The sequence below is a fragment of the Hordeum vulgare genome, chromosome 6H, assembly GCF_904849725.1.
Source record: "Hordeum vulgare subsp. vulgare chromosome 6H, MorexV3_pseudomolecules_assembly, whole genome shotgun sequence".
In the NCBI taxonomy this organism is placed as follows: domain Eukaryota; kingdom Viridiplantae; phylum Streptophyta; class Magnoliopsida; order Poales; family Poaceae; genus Hordeum; species Hordeum vulgare.
Genome location: NC_058523.1, coordinates 521,644,951 through 521,664,225, shown reverse-complemented (window position 1 = coordinate 521,664,225; position 19,275 = coordinate 521,644,951). Strand labels below are relative to the sequence as shown.

The 19,275-nt window shown below is 47.5% G+C and overlaps 2 protein-coding genes across 2 annotated transcripts; one reads left to right on the top strand and one right to left on the bottom strand.

The window, feature by feature from the left end:
• Positions 1–1,906: 1,906 nt before the first annotated feature.
• Positions 1,907–6,604, top strand: LOC123403898 (mitogen-activated protein kinase kinase kinase 1-like). Its single transcript, XM_045097809.1, has 9 exons — positions 1,907–3,368; positions 3,889–3,973; positions 4,097–4,159; positions 4,420–4,577; positions 4,668–4,743; positions 4,833–4,892; positions 5,433–5,537; positions 5,842–6,059; positions 6,192–6,604. Exons 1-8 carry the CDS (start codon positions 2,500–2,502, stop codon positions 6,010–6,012), a joined length of 1,587 nt encoding a protein of 528 aa, XP_044953744.1. The 5' UTR covers positions 1,907–2,499; the 3' UTR covers positions 6,013–6,059; positions 6,192–6,604.
• Positions 6,605–7,811: 1,207 nt separating this feature from the next.
• On the bottom strand, positions 7,812–9,463 carry LOC123401892 (pentatricopeptide repeat-containing protein At1g05750, chloroplastic). The gene has a single exon (XM_045095751.1). The coding sequence runs from the start codon at positions 9,456–9,458 to the stop codon at positions 8,004–8,006; it is 1,455 nt and encodes a 484-aa protein (XP_044951686.1). The 5' UTR covers positions 9,459–9,463; the 3' UTR covers positions 7,812–8,003.
• Positions 9,464–19,275: the final 9,812 nt, after the last annotated feature.

The following is a 19,275-nucleotide window of genomic DNA, read 5'->3' as shown; positions in this document are numbered from 1 at the left end:
GCATGGAGAATGATGGCATATGATGTAGACAAAGTAAGCTCAAGAAATATGAATAAACCCCATCGTGTTATCCTTAGTAGCAGCAACACAAAGATGCATCTTATCACCTTCTGTCACTGGGATATAGAAATTCACCAGCATGAACCTACCACAACACACCTCTCTCAACGAAGACATAGCAATCTAGTTGGCCAAACTATTTCAATACACTGAAGAGAATTACGAAGCTATCATAATCATGCACATAAGAATCATATTAGTATTCCTACTGCAAAAAAAGAATCATATTAGTATTCAGAGAAGACTCAAATATTTATCATGAATAATCTGAACATAAACCCACAATTCATCGGATCCCAACAAACGCACCGCACAAAAGGATTACATCATATGGATCAAAGTGAAGATGCGATGATCATTTTATTGAAGATCAAGAGAGAGAAAGTGTGTGTGAGAGAGAGAGAGAGATTTCCATCTAGGTACTAGCCATGGACCCATAGGTCTGTGGTGAACTACTCACACATCATCGTGAGGGCTGCAAGTTTGATGAGGAGGCCCTCCGTGATCGATCCCCCCTCCGGCAGGGTGTCGGAACGGAGCTCCAGATGGCCTCCCGTTGGAACATAGACTTGCAGCAGCATAAAAAGTGTTTCGCGACTGTCTTTAGGGTTTTGGGGATATATGAGAATTTATATCCTTGTTGCCCGAACATCCGTCGACACCACCATGGCGCCCAACGACGCCACGCTCTCTGGTCATCCACCCAGACGCGAAGACTCTGGAAGATCTGTCGTGTGTAGCACCTGCCAACCAGGCATGACTCAGTGTAGCACCTGTCGGCTAGGCGCTCCACCTCCTGCCTCTGTCTTCCAGCCCTGCTCCACAAACGATGCTCCCAAGAAAGAAACGACATCGTAGTAAGATCAGATCCTAGGGTTTTCCCCGAAGCAGCACGAGTGGGTCGACAACATTTACACGACGATGCCTTCATCAAGATAACGATGCAAAACGCCGCCATCGCCCGCCAACGGCTCAATTTTCATCAGCAACTATGTCTCCTGTCTCGTAGCCGGGACTAGATGACGAATCAAGAGATCCAACCACCCAACCGCAGGCCGATCACCTGTGATGGAAGAGATGACCACCACCATCAATTGCACCGGTCAAAAAAGATCTGACCAGAGGTGCCGCCGATGCAATCACCAGACCCTCCACGCCGCCGCCATCGATCCAAAGGCAGATGACGCGCCGCCGCCGTTCGAACAGGGCTGGCCGCCTCGCCCGGAGCCCGCCTCGCCTCCGACGCCGCCGCGCCACAACCATCACCGTTGCCGACTGGATCAGACGCGTCTCCACATGATTCAGGCCCCGTACGACCCCAGATCCATGGGAGAGAGGCGATGTCCTCCGCCACCGTCGTCGGTCCATGGGCTTAGACCTGCGGCGTCCCCCGACGGCGACGGAGGGAGGGGAGCACCTGTTTGTGGTGTGGTGCTGGGGTATGCATGAAGGTGGGATGCTCGTGCGCTGCAACAAACAGGCTTCTCACCGAATGCTGGTGACGTCAAATGATGTTATCATTCGCTTTAGTCGGTCTCACCGTAGCCGTCTTTCTACGGCGCAACTGGGAATCTTGTGATCTTGAACGACTAGGCCGGGGAAGCGGTAAAAGTTACTACTGTTATACTTCTTCCGTTCCTAAATATAAGTCTTTTTAGAGATTTCATTAGGGGACTACATACGAAACAAAATGAGTGAATCCACGCTTTAAAATATGTCTATATACATCCATATGTAGTCTTTTAGTGGAACCTCTAAAAAAGACTTATATTTAGGAAACGGGGGAGTAGTACACAAAGCAAACATTCGGCCTTTGAGCGACAGGTGGCAGGGATCGGCGCACGCAGCTCCACCAGGCGACAGGCAGGTCGCCGTCCCGCTCCCGCCGTCTGGCTCTGCCTCCACGGAAGGCCGTCATCGCCCGATCGAGGAAGAGAGGGAAGGAGAGAGACATGGTCGCCGTCGCCGAGACGACGAAGCATCCATCCGTCGCCCTTAGACATACCACCTTTGTCGTTCACCAAACATCCATCTTTGACCACCATTACTATATGCTCCTGACGACTGCTCCCGCTGACCCAACGGCTTGCTTCTTCCCCTGGTGCTCTATCCTCAGCTAGCTGCTCACCCATTCTTGCATCACGGTGCACCAGATCATCGGCACGACCTGCTCCTCCCCGATCGCCGGCACGGCCCCCTCGCCGCCGCCGTAAACAAGCGTGCGCGTGCGCGTGCACAGCGACCCCCACCTTCCCCGACAGAGCAAGGGAGAAAGAGAAACCCACCAAGTCAGAGGCACGGCCGGGTCGCCGTCGTACTAACCCCCGCCCGGGTCAAACCCCGCCCCGCGCGGACGCGTCTCAGTCTCTCGCTCCCATCCCCTCCCCTCCCCTTCGCCCGCGCTGCTCTGCTCGGCCCGGCTCGCGTAGCCCGCCGCCGATGGGCACGCCGCAGCGCCCGCGGCAGCTGGCGCGCACCAACGCCATGCGGAACTCCTCCTACTCCGCGGACGCCGGCGCCGACGGGGACGACGACCTCGCGGCCTACGGCGGCATCCAGCTCAGCGTCGACCGGGCGGCCCGCGGCGGCGGGCCCGGGTACGGGTCGCAGACCAGCTTCCGCATCCGCGGCGGCCGCGGGGGCGCCGAGGAGGTCGCCGAGCTCTTCCGCCAGCTCGGCCTCTCAGGCCCGGAGGACTTCGCTATCCCGCCGGCCGTCTACGCCGCCGCCATGTCCCACCTCCCCAACGCCGCCCAACGCCGCCGCGCCTCGCTCGAGGAATCCTCCCTTGCGGCGTCGCCGTCGGGGACTCCCGAAATTTCGGGGCGCGACGTCGTCGTCGCCACTAGGTTGCAGCCAGCCGGCGACGGGGAGGGAGCCGGGCTAGCCACCGAATTGGTCCAATCGGAGACCATACAAGTTTCAGCAAAAGCATATCAGCGACCATGGGCTGAATCGAAAGCCATATTGGTCGAATCGGAGAGAGTGGAGACCTCTGGCTCTACTACACGAGAGGCCATTGCTTCGTCTAAGCCGGATAATGCAGGCGAAGAGAAGGGGGGTGGCAAATTGGCCAAAGTGGAAACACTACGAGAGGGGAGGACAAGAGAGGTGCTTGTGGAGGCGACAAGGGGTGCCACTGGTGGTGGTATCCTGGCTCTCGTTGTTGCAGAGTCCACCTCATGTGACATTGAGCATTTGATATGGCCGTCGCCGAATAGGCGGTTTAGGAGGACCATCACGTCCTGGATCAAGGGAGAGCATATCGGGAGCGGATCCTTCGGGTCAGTCTACGAGGCGATCAGCGAGTAAGTTTTTTCACATTCCTACTTCGTCAAGATCACACATTTCACTTCATCAAGTTAGTGTTTGTGTGTTTGCAATTACCGATTTATCAAGTTTGATACGGTACTTTGTAAAGCGTAATTATCAAGTTTGATACGGTATTTTGTAAAGCGTAGCAGACAATCTTTGGTAACTGGTTTTACGCGTTAGCACTTGCCGTGATGTAGGCAGCCACTAGCACTATGCAAATTGGTTTTGCAACTGGTTAGAAACTTAGGCTAGGTTGAGCGAACTACATCATATACTATTTGTTAGCGACCTTAAGTAAAATAGTTACACTACTTACCTTTCAAATTGGGAAATTGAATTAATTAAATTGACCTCTACATAACGCTACTGTAATACCTGGATTGCTGGATACCATCTACGCCATTTCTTGTGAAGTTAGCTTCAGATGTTGAGCATTTGGTGTAGAACTAGAAAGAATGCTTTCATGTTCTGCAACAAAATTTTCACTGACCGGTTTTAACACTGCTCTTACAGTGATGGGTTTTTCTTTGCTGTCAAGGAGGTGTCATTACTTGACCAAGGAATCAATGCAAAACAGCGCATCGTCCAGCTTGAGCATGTAAGTTCTTGGTTATGACACGCTTGAGCAATTATTTCGCTTCAATGGTTTAAACACTATATTTGTTATCACTGTCTTGGTTATACGGCCAACTGAGATCAGTTGTGAATCATTTGGTTTCAGGAGGTATCCCTCTTGAGTCGTTTGGAGCATGACAATATTGTTCAGTATTATGGAACAGACAAGGTAGTTTTCTAATGACTTATGGCTCATAAAATCATTACAGAATAAGGATTATTACCCCTGTGTACTTTTCATTACTTTCTGTTATTTTCCCTTCTGGAATCGCATAATTTGAGATTTAGCCCGTGTATAGATTTTCTCTCAGCTAGACTTTTTTTCCTGCATTTCAATTTCATGCTTTCTCCTAGCAAATTATATTTGTCTAATATGAACTGCTGATTCTACATCTTTACACTAATTCTGGTGGGATGGATATTCTGCAGGAAGATGGCAAATTGTATATTTTTCTTGAACTTGTGACCCAAGGCTCTTTGGCAGCTTTATATCAAAAATATTGTTTACAAGATTCACAAGTATCAGCATATACAAGGCAGATTTTGAATGGTTTGAACTATCTACACCAGAGAAATGTGCTACACAGGTGAGTACTAGAATGCGTTGTTTGGTATATATTTTTCACTATTATATTTCTCGCTGGCCATTGAGAGCCTGTTCATTGCTGGATCACCAGGGACATCAAATGTGCAAATATCCTAGTTGATGCGAATGGTTTGGTCAAATTGGCAGATTTTGGGCTTGCAAAGGAGGTATTACTTACTCTATCAAACACATGATGTATTATCAGTTTATCACTACTCCATTTTGTGCTGACTCTTTCTAATCTGCCATTTTGCAGATGTCAATTTTGAGCCAAGCAAGATCTAGCAAGGGAACTATCTTCTGGATGGCCCCTGAGGTTAGTTTATGCAGTTGACCTATGGTGCCTTTTCTGCATCATGTTGGTCTTACTTCTTGAAACAAAGGCATCATGTTGTTCTTATACTCGCATTCAGAGTGTGTACAATTGCACTTGAGCATATTTGTGTCTGGTCTATTGTGATAGGTTTTTAACATTTCTACCTGCTATTAGATTATCTTTGTGACCTGAATGGTCCAGAATAGGAGTCCATGGTCCATGCAGTGAACAGGTTACAAATACCTTGGTAGTACAACGAATCATTATCTGTGTAGGTATCTTGGCAACTTCAAATTTGTAAGTAGCATACTTGATGAGTTGAGTTTAGAACTCCAAACAGTGAGTTGTAACTGAAAAATGGTTTAGAGTTAAGTACTTGAAGATACAGTGTGACTCTAAATACTTCTAGCTGTGTAACATTAACACAAGCTGTTACTCTTGCTTGCCAAATGTTGGATTAAGTTTAGTCTATCAAATTTTAAGCAATATTTTGTTACTGTGCCAATTGTGTACGTTTTGTGATGGTATGCGCTTATTCAGGTTGCTAAGGCTAAGCCACATGGACCTCCAGCAGATATATGGAGCCTTGGCTGCACAGTTTTGGAGATGCTGACCGGCAAAGTTCCATACCCTGATATGGAATGGGTGTGTATTTCTACCACTTTAGTTTTATGGAACAGCATCTTAGTTTTAAATACTGCAAGACATGTAATTTAAATGGGGTGATATACTGTAGCTGTATACTAAATTAAATTAAAAAAATAAAGATCAAGAGCTATGTTCCTAGGGGGGGTTATGAATTCCATGACATTTCTATGTGCAAATATCATAAAGCATAGTCCACACCCCCAGAAAATCTGCGTTATATTGCTTATTTCTATTTTGATTTTCTTTATCAAAGTTGTGCATTGTTACTGTTTGTGATGCATCCTTTTCTCCTGCCATGTAGACACAAGCTTTGCTCAAAATTGGTAGGGGAATACCACCAAAAATTCCCAGTACATTATCAGAAGATGCAAGAGATTTCATAACGAGGTGTGTCCAATCAAATCAAAATGACCGGCCATCTGCTGCTCAGTTGTTGGAGCACCCTTTTGTGCAGAGACCACTACAACATTAAGGCTTGTGGTGTGCACATTGCTAACAAATTTGCTTGTACATAAGCTGGTAAGTCTTTTATCCTTTTCGTAAGTCAAGAAGGGGGGGGGGGTGCTTTCATCTCTTCTAAGTTCCAACTCGTTAAAAGATTGAGTTGGTTTTACTGCAAACAAAATGACTCGTCTCCATTGCTATTTATAGGTTTTAATTTCGCCTGTGGAAAGGTGTGGGTGATACCGAAGAATGAAGATGATCCCACAGCCCAGAAGTGTTCCTTGTTCATGCTGCCGCTTTAAATGTTTCCCAAAGATTTCAACATTGAGATAGCTTCCAACACGAGGAGCGCCTATCAGCATTCAGTTTAAAGGTTGTGTTTCTCATGGAGCGCCTACATGCTACCGCTGTAGTATGAATGAGGATATGTTTACTTAAGAGGTACAATACCTTGTTGGCTGACATGATTTGTTTCTCATGGATCTCGTAGCCTAGTCTCAAAGCGTGGAATGAAAGATGTGGAGTGTGGAGTGCTAAGTGCTCACACAACTGTTCTGACCATGTTTACATACTTGTACAGTTCACCTTCTGTTGTCAATGCAAATTGCTCGTATTTTCCATGTTGTCGACTACTCCCTCCATTCCGAATTACAAGATGTTTTTACCTTTTTTTCCTGAATCAGATGCATATGTAGACACGTTTTAGTGTGTTCATTCACTCATTTTAGTGAGTATCTAGTCCATATTCAAAATCCAAAACGTCTTACAATTCGGAACAGAGGTGATACTTGATTTTATGCCATACCTGCACAGTTCCCTTTCTATATATGGAAATTAAATCTGTCTGTACTGTATCACAGAAGGTCCAGAATCTCAATGCTTTTGTCATACATACCGCCAGATGCGCATACACAACAATGCATGTAGATTTGCTTAAAAGATCTGCAGTGATACTTCTGCTCATCAAAAGATTAATCTCATTGCGTGAGTTATTGTACATCCTGGATCCTTTACAGTTTTCATGATACTGTGGATACAACAGGAGTCACAATGAAATACTAGAGAACTAGAGATACATCAAACTTCTAATCTACTGTTGGTTCTTTTCGTCTTGTGTTCTCATGGACACAAGTCAGGAGCAGCCCCTACAAATGCTCGAAACACGCGTGATCATGAACTCCGTGATTCGAAGGCATTGCTCAAACTGCTGCCTTGTGCAGAGTGACTGTTTTCAGCCTTCCTGGTGTCGCTCATTCCTAACATTTTTTTTCTTTTCTAAACCAACCAATGGAGAAGGTCCTTTTGTTTCTCTTGCAGTGCAAACAAGGGAAATGCTTGTTTAGGTGTAACTTTCTAACTAGATGTATAGGTTTGCACCATGTTCTCTTCTCAACCTATCCAGCCGCTGGAGGTCACCATAGTTATATATAGGCGATCGAGAACAAATGTGCACAGATAATGACATGTATATTCTCTCCCTCTCGCCTTTGAAAGAGTAGGTGAGCACAAATGAATATATGATCTCCTGACAACAATGAATACGAGAGCAAGTATTGTTATTGTTTTTTGACAGGGATACGGGAGCAAGTAGAAGTAGGTGAGGCATGACGGGTGATATAATCGAGGAAAAATGTAGTAGTAGTCCAATATTTCCACAGTAACATTGACGTTATCAGTTCAGGAACTTGTGTTGTTCTTCACCTCACAGAAATCCATTGTCTATGTTTGATTGAGCTGATCACACACACATATATATACCGCGAGATGAGTATGCGCTGATAATCCTTGTGGATCTGTTTCTGATGATTTACAATGGCACTTCTCATCTGTCGACGTAAAAAATATCCATCTCATCACCTGTGTCTGTATATACTGTACATGTTGGATGCCTCTTCCAGAGATACAAATACAACCGTAGAGATGCAAATACAAGAATTTTCTGATCTAGGAGTAGCCTGGACGAATGTTGGTCTTCTCCATTCCAAGCAGGCAGTCGCTCCAGGTGCTCGATCTCATAACTCACGGTTCACGCCCTGCCATCTCATGGCTCAGCAGGCCAAGCATGTCAAACACCTCATCAGCCTGCGGGTGAGACCGATCCCCGCAGACAAACTCATGCACGTCGCCGTCGATCTCCACGGCGCTGCGGCCAGGCCTCTTCTTCACCCCCCGGGCTTTCATCAGGCCCCGAACCTTGCCCGCGCCGTCCCATTTCCCCGTGGCGGCGTAGATGTTCGACAGCAGCACGTAGTTGGAGTCGCCGCCGGGGTCCTGCTCAAGGAGGTGCTGCATCAGCTGCTCGGCCATGTCCACGTCCCCATGCATCCGGCACCCAGCGAGCAGAGCTCCCAGCACCACCTCGTTCGGCCGCATCGGCATGGTCGCAACCACGCTCATTGCCTCGCCCAGGCGCCCGGCCCGGCCGAGCAGGTCGACCACGCACCCATAGTGCTCCATCCTCGCTGTGATGCCGTGCTCTGCTCTCATGGCTTTGTAGTACCTCAGCCCCTCGTCGGTGAGACCGGCATGGCTGCAGGCCGTGAGCACGCCCGTGAACGTCACCGCATCTGGCCTGAACCCCTTCCTCCGCATCGCCTCGAAATGCTCGATAGCGTCCGTGCACCGTCCGTTGGCTGCGAACCCGACGATCATCGAGTTCCACGAGACCACCGTCCGGTTCCTCATGCTGTCAAACACCTGCCGTGCAAACTCCACCTGACCGCACCGAGCATACATGTCGATCAACGAGTTGGCGATGCGGATGTTGCCCTCCAGCCTCTCCCTGGTCACCAACCGGTGCACCCACATACCAAGACCGAGCGCGCCGACCTCTGCGCACGCGGAGATGGCGGCCACCAGCGTGACGTAGTCTGGCTCGACGCCGTCCAGCAGCATAGCGTGGAAGCAATCGATCGCCTCGTCGTGGCGCCCGTTCTTGACGCACCCGTCGATGAGCGCCGTCCAGGAGACCTTATCCGGTTCCGGCATTCCGTCGAACACCTCGCGCGCGGCGGCGACGAGGCCGTTGCGCATGAGGCCGGTGATCATGGTGTTGTAGGTGACCACGGACCTGACGGTCATGGAGCCGAAGAGCTGGAGGGCGAGGTGGGGGAGGCGGGACGCGAGGTAGAACCGCGCGAGGCAGGTGCAGAGGAGGAGGTGGCTGGGGAAGAGCTTGGCGGCGAGGGCGTGGAGAGACAGAGCGAGGGGCCGGGCGAGCGGGGAGGAGGGGGCGCCGGCGCAGGCGGAGAGGACGGTGAGGAGGGTGACGTCGTTGGGGGCAGGCGCGGCGGGGGAGGAGAGCATGGCGGAGAGCGCCGCGGCCGTCGCCGGCAGGTCGCCCTCCCGCGCCGGGCGCGCGATGGCGGCCGTCCACGAGACCACGTCTCGCCGCGGCGTGCGGCGGGGCGGCTTTGGGGTGGCGCGCTGCGCGTGTGGTGGGAGAATGACAGACTGACAGGCGGCCACCGCCATGGCCGAGATCTTGACCAAAATCTGAAGCTTGCTGTTGATGTTGCTGCTGAACCGATTTCCGCTCCTCAGGCTGACGTTTTTTTTCTTTTTCTTTACATGCACGTGCAACGCACGCCCGTCTAAAACGTTGGCGAAGTGTGTTGACATGTTATAAACTTAAAATAATTTTATATAGAAAAATATAAAGATTGACGAAGTGTGTTGACATGGTATTGATAAAAAAAAATATCATATCACTCAAATTGTATTTTGAAAAGTGCAACACCATTGCGATCCAGTAACTAAGTGAAAAATCAAGTATCTTGCCACGATGATCAATCTTTTTAAACAAACTGACTTTCAAGATGAACTTACACATGATCAAAAACTCAATTATGAGCACATGCAAGCAAATAACTGAAGGCATGCAACACTTGCTCAATTCTACCAAGGAGTATTCAATACTTGATTAAAGCTCCTCTATACAAGTATGCTATCTTCTCAAGTGGACATGGTAATCTGACTTGAAAGTATACACCTAGCAATATAAAATAAAATTGACTGATTAGGTATGTAGTGTAGTCTCACTTTCTGGTATACAGAACAATATGTATGCCCAAATCATAATTATTCCTACAACGTCTAATTTTCTTATAATAATGTTTCACTTATTATGGAATAGAAAACATCACCTTCTATAGTTGGTGTGTATCCTAGTTGGGTCACAGAAGATTTTCCAATGGTCATTTTCAGACAGCTAATCCTGTTAGAAAGAATGCATCATATATACGCGTGGGTGGTTTATTGATGCATCACAATGGGCGGACCTAAAAAAATGTACTTACCTGGCGATATGCCTTCTTATGTAATAGACGGAGTTTCCTCTCCATTGTGAAGTGTGGACATATCTTTTCAAAAATGGGAAGCTTGGAATTCAGACAAAATTAGAGCATTGCATATGAAACAGGTATTAAGGTTGTTGTGTCACTTTGGATGGTAGCCATACCATCGACTATTAATCTGCTAGCTTCCCCATCTTTCCAAAGCATACTATACTGTTGTGAGTTGTGACACGTAAAAAGCAATAAAACTTAGATCCATCAGTGGATATGCTAGGATGGCCAAGGAGAATAATTTTTCCATTTATTTTGTACCTTTGAAGCCCCAGCTACATTTTTTGGAAGTTAATTAGCCATAACATCATTCAGATGCTGCAGCGAATTTGCATCCAGAATTACCTGCAGAATCAATATTTTGTTATCCGTATTATGCTAAGCACCTGAGTACCAGTAGAAAAATGAATCATTGAATGGTTATTTCACAATGTTGCTCAAGCCATAACATCATTGAAAGCCGGCAATAAATTTATAAGAACTACCTAGTATTATGTTATCGGCTTATGCTAATCATGTAAGTAGCAGTAAGAGTAATCATTAAATGGTTATTTGACAAGGTTTCTCAAACTGCAAAAGGTCATATTTCTTATCAGTTGTTGAATGTTTGGGTGACACAAATAAAATGAAATTTCTTGATCTAGCATGACCTCTATTTATTACATGAAGGTAAACATAAATGTCAATAAAAGACATTATGAGCATGCGACATATTGCTTCCTCATAGCCCATGATTCAATCTCTTGAAACACCAAAACATGTCTTATTTTTAATTCAAACTACAATGTGGAGTAAACTTAATAAAATGCATTTCCTTCTTTTTATCTTATATTTCATATTATATATTAACTCAACGACGTAGAAATTCCAATGCTAAAGGAAGCATTCCAAGGACCACATCACCTGCACCCAAGTGAATATCTTATGAATCAACAATATACATGAAGCTTGTACCGGCTGCTCGGAAACATAGTCTATCATCTATGAACAGAAGGTCAATAATTGTACAAGGGACTCCAGCATGGCTACTCCAGAACGCAGTGATGGAGCGTAGGCGGGACCAACAGGGGTCCTCCCCCCTCCATGAGAAATTTGCTGTGATAGGCTCTTCCTTTAGCCTAAACTTCCTTCTAATTATCCGGCATCTTTAATCTTCATAGCTCTAGCGGCCCCCTTGGATTTAGTTCACGGTCCGCCACTGCCAGAACATACTTCAAGTAGGTTGTTGATCAGATAAATAGTTAAACATATGAAAATAGAGAAAGCAAAAGGCTGATTCTGACCCAAACAGATAACTTTTATTGTCCATGAATTCTCAACAGTTCCTATTATACAGTGAGACATGCTTGAACAAAAATCACCTGCGCAGAACTACAGTTATAGGAAATTATAGAAACTGAATCGAAAGTTGCCCCTTATTTGAATGTATTCGAGTATAGCATGCAAATGTGGTGCTCGGGACATGAAATGCGTGGGATGAATAATTTTGTGGGAAAATCTGTCAAGATATGGGCTGGAACAAAGATTGGCTACTTCTAATTAAACATTCATTTTGAGGAGAGGGAGGGTCCTCACTCCTCAAGCCTTGTGCATAACGTTTGAGAGTGGATTTTCAGCTCCGGGTGCCTAGGCACCCTCTATAAACAGTAAAATCAAAAGAAATAGAAAATAAAATAAGAAAAATCTGAAACTTTGCAGCATTAAAAATGATGAAAGTTTGTAGGTGTTTGCAAGTTTTCATGCCAAAAAACTATTCGAGGAGCTCTACACACGGAAAATATTTTAATGCTTGAAGTTTTGAGCATTTTTCAGCTGTAATATGAAACTTGTTTGTACATCTTTCTCTACATGATATTTTGACATGAAAACTTGTAGGAACCTACAAAGTTTGATCATCGTTGATGCTGCAAAGTTTCAGATTTTTTTGATTTTGTTTTCTATTTTTTTGATTTTACTGTTCATAGAGGGTGCCTAGGCACCCGGGAGCTATCACACCTTTCTCATAACGTTTTCCTGCTAGAGAAGAGCTCAAGAAGGTACCAACGGCGGCTCTCTGGGGAAGTCATACAGGCACTTGTAGGCTGTACAGACAGGTTTATGCGAACAATAGTATCCACATCATTTTGCTGATGAAATAAATCAGTTTTATTCTTTGGAGAAGAATGACCCATGCCCTTATAATCCACCCCAAGGAACAGGTAATTAATTTGGTGTGCGTTAGGTGGGAGATAGTGGAGACTTGGAAGGTTGGATATGGTATGTTTGCACATCTCATGATCGAGAAGCTAGCTGGCCAACTGAAAGTGGGATAACTGGTGAACAAAATCATGAGAGGCGGATGGATCCAATAAACAAATTAAAACACCTAGTGTAACACACACCAAGAACACATAATTCATATGTGCATATAACTTATAACATTAGTTCATAGACTACGAACCACGGCATTGACGTCAAATAGGCAAGGGTCTCGTAATCATACACTGTTGGCGCTACCACCACATTGCCAAGCCAGCCAAAGAGGCCCTGATCAGCTCGAGGATAATTAACACGCAGACTGGCCACCACATCCTGGAGAGCAAAGGATCACTACCTGCGCCCTAGTGATGCCAAGCAAGCACATGAATTTAACACGGTTCGAAGGAGGAAAAAATCGGGCAGGTAGAGCACTGGTTGGTGAGTACCTTGTTGGGCGACGGTGAGGTTGATGTTGTAGGTCCAAACGGGCGTGCCGAAGTTGGCGGTCCTATAGCCCTAGTTGGCCGGCGCTGCTCGTCGGCCGGGTGCCAGGCTGCCAGCAACAAAACAAAACAAAATCACATGGCCAGATCGAGGGCGAGGGAGACGGCGATCTCGGTGGACGGACGAGACCGAATCGGCGGTCGAAAGCCTCGCCTCTCGTCGTAGGTCGCCGCCCTCTCCCTGAAGTGGTTCTTGCGTGCTCGCCGACACATGCCCGGACTCGGCTCCCACTGCCATGGGCTTCATCGGCCATAAATAGGGCCTTTCTAGCCCGCCATCATCTTGCCTTCCACTCAATCGATCTTGTCTCGCCCCTCTTCGGGTAGTGTCGCCACCCTCACGCGATCATCGATTCCGCGAATCCACACAGAGGAGCCGGACGAGCGCCGCAAGGTGGCGCACGGTCGTGGGGAGATCCGCCGCTAGGGGGGAGGCGCGCTGGAGCAGAATTGACGGGAACCAGGCGAACGACTCGAGGTGGGCGAGCGGTCGCGGCGAGGTCTGACCATTGCGAGAGCGGCGGAAGACTACACGACGTACGGCGCATAGGCCGTTTCCACAAGTCGTGCATGACGATGGGAGGTGGGGTGCTGATTTTGTGGGATTAGATAGGCACTTAGGATTACGGCTTCCTAATTGACCAGGCGTTCATTTTCCTCTGCGATGGAATATGTTCAGTCAATGTAAATTGTTAAGTACACACAAGAGAACAAATTAGATTAAGGCCAGCCATTAGATTGAGTTTAATAGGCCTAATCTTACGGTGGTAGTGAGTTTGCGTACACTATGTGGGGTGTGTTTAAAAAAGATAATGTTTGCTCTTTTATAAGTAGTATAGAAGAATTAGGCTGACCCTTCTGGGATTCTTTTTGGAACACTTCTCTGATATCTGGGTAGGGATGATGAAAACTCATAGGGCTGTTTGGTTGAAGACTCAAAATGCCATACTTGTTTAGGCCATAAGCGTTTCTATTTTAAATTCCTCTATAAAAAATATGCATACCTCTGTCGATCGTTTTGTTTCCAGATGAAAATTGCTTAACAATGGATAAATTACACCTGTAACCAATACATCTTCGTATTATTTTACATCCAAACCAAGCGCGGCCTTAGTCACATTTGTGACGGGTAAAACCAGCTCCACAGTTTTGACGGGAAATTCTACTGTAAAAGCCTCTTTATGTTGTGGCAAGCCTAACCTTCATCAGCAACCAAACATCTGTCTAATGAGTTATGAGTTGTGGCTGCCTTTGACGCATGGTGTGCCACGGGCATTTCCTATTCAATGCCTTAAGACGGCTCCTATTTGACACTTCAGATTTTTTCTAAAAAAAAAATTGATGCTTTAGATATTCATCATAGTTCATTTTGCAAAGCTGGCCCAACCCATTTTACGTTTTTTCCTTTTATCTCTTCAAAGAGAAAAAAACATTGTGATGGGGGTGTGAAATATTTTTCCGAAATTACAAACCTACTAGCAGTCGACGCGGCCGTCCAACCAAACATGGCCTGCGACTAGAGAAGTGACAATGATGGCGGGAGCGTGACCGGCGTGAGGAAGCCGTCAAGCTTCAATCACGTTGCGCGTAGATCGATCGCTATGTACATGCTTGTTGTTGGATTTTAGCCTGATCAATGTTCATATTTGCTGCATTCTCATGCCCATGGCTATCATCACCACTACAACCTATCCAGATCATCATACAAAATTACACATAAGCACATATAAGTTGTCATTATTTACTTTTTTATGACAGTGATTTTCTTATGATTGTGTGATGTACAAAATATTTGAACGAACCTGACTTAAGTTATCAGCGAAAGATTCCTAAAAACCATTTTCCTCATCATGTACATCAATATCTTTCTGTAGATAAAAAAGAACATACACATGTAAGTACCCGTATGGCACTTTGTTTGTCAAACGAAATGAATGTACACGTCACTTACGTTTTCACTGCAAGCACCATCCTCTTTCTTTTGAAAGTTTTCCTCGGGTAAATTATCGTATGACGATCACGATTAATTGTTACTGCTATAATCATCTTCATCACCGCTATCATTATGTGTACGACCGACAGTATCGCTAGCATACCACTCATTCATTTGGAAAAACGCATCTGCAAATCCCGGTTGTTCCTCCATTCAATAACCTCAGTACGAACACTGCATAATATTAGAAACATTATTTCTCAGTCCAAAATAAATCTAGATGTACAAGGGATCATACTGGGTGAAGACAAACCTAGGGTTTGGCGGGTGCCGATGTCGCGGGTCTAGGCCGCGAGGTACATTCTCAGGCTCGTTTGAGGACGGCTTCGACGAGGACGAAGGCCAAATGACGACGTGATGTGGACGGCGTCAACTTCAACGAAGCGGACAAAACCAAGATCAGTGCCGACGCCGAGGAAAGCTGCAACCGGCGGCGACAACGATCGTGCGAGAGGAGGGGGTAGGGGGATGACGAGCGTGGTCTCTTTCGGGCGGCGGCGGATCGGGTGGCAACCGTGGGCTCCAAATCCTGGTGGGCAACGGCGGCTATCGGCCGGGGCGACACTGGATCGGGGCGCGTGACCGCAGGTGGTTTGTTACGTCGTGGGAGGGACGTGTCTTCTTTTTTTGCATGCATCGGTGTTGGGTTTTTGGAGGGGGCGTATCGGCTCGGCCACCAGCTTGGCTACCGGCGACGCGGGGCGACGTGCGTTATATGGTGCGAGGCGGTGCGGGCATACGCTAAGCACGTATGACCATAATGCCCTTATACGTTAGGGGGTACCGAAGCAAGCCTCATATACACGCGCATACACTCACGTTATGAACACACACACACACGTACACTCTATCCATATGAGCATCTCCGAGAGACTGAGGCAGCATATCATCTTAAGATTTACAAAATCACCGTAGACGCCTCGTTGTCGAGGAAAACGTCTCCTTTCATTGAAAGTGTATCGCCGGAAATCCTAAAATAAATTGAGAAATAATGCAAACACCAGGACTTGACCCTGGTGGACTGAAGATACCATTGCCCAGGACTTGAACCCTGATGGACTAAAGATACCATTGCCCTCTAACCATCCAACTACAGGTTGGTTTGCTTGTTCCTCAAGCTTTAATACGTTTCCAGCCCGGCATGTAAATATGACTGCTTTTGGCGTATGATGTAGCACGGGCATTTCCTATTCGACGCCTTAAGGCGGCTCCTATTTGACACTTCGGATTTTTCCTAAAAAAATTGATGCTTTAGATATTCGTAATAGGTCATTTTGCAAAGCTGGCCGTATCCATTTTACGTTTTTCCTTTTATCTCTTTAAAGTGCAAAAAATGGTGCCCCTGGTCCCTGCGATGGGGGTCCAAAATATTTTTTTGAAATTAAAAACCTACTCGTAGTCAGCGCAGCTGCCCAACCAAACGAGGCGTGTGACTACAGAAGTGACAATGGTGGCGGGAGCATGACCGGCGTGAGGAAACCGTCAAGCTTCAACCACGTCACACTAGATCGATCGCTATGACTTTTGCACGAGATATCTGGGTTGGATCATTGGTTTGGTTTGTTGGGTTGTAGGGTGGTGGAGGTGGAGGTCCTCTGTCGCGCTGACTAGTGCCCTGGTCATCCTATGTTGATGGTTGACCTCTTCTTTGGGGGCTCATGGCAGCGGTGACGTCTTGATGTTTGGTGTCCTTCGATGGCCTGTGAGATTTGCTGGTCTCACATAGTGTTCTGGATGTCTCAACAAAAATATTGCCGTTCGACATGATCTATGGCTTTGTTTATCGTGACGTTACTAGGCAGTAAGATGCCCTTCCACGATTGTTGCGACTTCCTAGCTCTTCAAAGTGCAGAATGATCGCAGGACAGAAGGCAACTTCTTCTCTATATATTCTTGGTGACGGGCATCCCTTTGACAGATCCAACAAAACTAGCTCTCGCTTATCTTGGTCCGCTAGTTTTCATGGGTGTTCAGTTTTTGGTGTTGGCTTCTTTGTCATAGCTCGCTTCTAGTTCTACTTCTGTTGCTCCTTGTTCCATCTGGTGTGTGCCGAGTTTTGTTGTTTCTTATTACTTGTACCCATCGTGTTGTATCTCACTCTTATTTACATTAAAAGAAACAAGCTAGACGTGAAGTAATTAAGTAGGCAGCTTGATGGATTAGCTCACGCACGTAGCAAATGAGCCGGCTGCACCTTCAAGAATAAACTTCTTTGTAAATTGTCCTAAAAATATTTCTTTCTAAATTGTAGGGAACAACTACGCGTTCACCGGCGGATCCATACTAACATCCGTCATCCGAATAACCGTTCGATGTATGCGCTCGTAGCCGTCCGATGTACGCGCTAGTACGCGGCCCAGTCGTTTCCCCAACCAATTAATTCCTGAAGCAATTGTCTAGTTGCAGAAACAACGAACGCGTTGCAAAAATAATTACTGAAACAACAGTGGCCGTGGCTGCCGGCGCTGCTGTGGTGCTGGTGGTCCCAGTCGGTTGTGACGTCGGAGGAGAAGAAGGCATGCTCGCCGCCACTGTGCACCTCCTTTGCTGTGCCCGTAGGCGTCGTTGTCCTTGTTGTGGTCCATGGTGGAGTAGTAGGACGGCGGCGGGTGCGGATGGGTGGTGTCGAGGTGCAGGTGGAACGGGCTGACCTTGTGCGGCGTGGTGGTAAGCGCTCCCGTGCTGCTGGCGGCCGACGGAGGCGTTGGGCGAGTTGTAGGATCCTGAAACTGTCCTGATCCTGAAACAACACGCGAGTTGCAGGAAACTCGACTGATTCTGAAACGCGAGTGCAGGAAACTATCCAGAAACAATAGGTGAGCTGCAAGAAACTGTCCTGAAACAATAGGTGAGCTGCAGGAAACTCGACTGATCCTGAAACACGAGTGGAGGAAACTGTCCTGAAACAATAGGTGAGATGCAGGAAAAACAAACAGCGGCTTCCGCAATGCTGTCGACTGTCTGATCGAACGGCCACGAAGCCGGCAGACGGGCGCGCACGATCAGCCGGTTGAATGTAATCTTTTCCCTAAATTGTACTGAAGAGAATTCTTTGCATGGAAAGCAAAAAAAAAAAAAAAAAAGTCAACTTGAAACCTCCAGTATCTGTAGGCTCCGTCTATGAGTTTCACAGGGCATGCGAGGAGTGCATGCCACACGGGCAATCTCACGACGGGGAGGTTTCTCGTCTGGCACTGGATGTGGCTTGCGTTATTGGTGATTTAACAAGCAAAATAAAAAAACATCATTAATAAAAGTGTCACGGTGCATAACCATCCAAGACTCATCCATAATCACATACTACCGTCTCAAAAATCTTACTAGATCATAGTACAATGGCAGGGAGTAGAAATAATTGCACTTCTACGAACCGGTTGACTCCAGCGGCTACATAGACCATCTCTACCAAGCAGAGCTTATCAAGCCCATCAAGTCAGCACCACCCGTCAATGTTCTTCCTGGACTCGCCATGCCGCCGCTTGATTCATCAGTACGCTTCGTCTTCCATGCTTGAATGAACCCATGCATGCATGCATGCATATACGATATGCTCTCATATCTTCTTCTTCTTGCAGAGTCGCTCGTGCGCCACGCCGTGCACGTCGTCTTGGGCCTTGTCCCAGACGGCATGCGGCAGAACGCCGCCCGCCCACACCCCAGGCCGCTCATACGCCTCCTTGCACAGGACGTGGGCGACCTGGTTGCCCTCGCGGAAGATGTGCTGGACCTTGCACGCCGCGAAGCACCCAAGCAACATGAGGATCTCCTTCTGCATGGCCACCGGTATGCGCGTCTGCGTCTCCTCGCCGGTGAGCAGCTGCACCAGCATCAGGTCATCTCCTTCCGCCACCAGCCTGCCGCGGAAGCGAGTCAGCGCGAGCCGCAGGCCGCGGATGAGGGCCCTCGCCTCCACTATGCCCACCGTCGAGTGCTCCGTCGGCTCGGCGAAGGCGACGAGGACGCGGCCGGTGCAGTCGCGGATGGCGCCGCCGATGCTGGCCCGGCCCGACCCGTCGTTGTACACGGATCCGTCGAAGTTGAGCTTCAGCCAGCCGGCGGGGGGAGCTTCCCACCTCACCATGACACGGCTCGGGTAGAAAGGGGGAGAGGAAGGAGACAGCGAGGCGATGGAGGTCGGCGGCTGATACAAGTTGGCCGGGGAGGGAAAGGGCTCCCTACAGAAGAAGGGAGCGAAGGACGCTGGCGCGGCA

Excerpts from the sequence above, each read along its gene's own strand:
- LOC123403898 (XM_045097809.1), top strand. The coding sequence starts at position 2,500 with ATGGGCACGCCGCAGCGCCCGCGGCAGCTGGCGCGCACCAACGCCATG. Across the intron at positions 3,369-3,888 it reads GTCTACGAGGCGATCAGCGA|TGATGGGTTTTTCTTTGCTG; the intron begins GTAAGTTTTTTC and ends CTGCTCTTACAG. Across the intron at positions 3,974-4,096 it reads GCATCGTCCAGCTTGAGCAT|GAGGTATCCCTCTTGAGTCG; the intron begins GTAAGTTCTTGG and ends ATTTGGTTTCAG.
- LOC123401892 (XM_045095751.1), bottom strand. The coding sequence starts at position 9,458 with ATGGCGGTGGCCGCCTGTCAGTCTGTCATTCTCCCACCACACGCGCAG.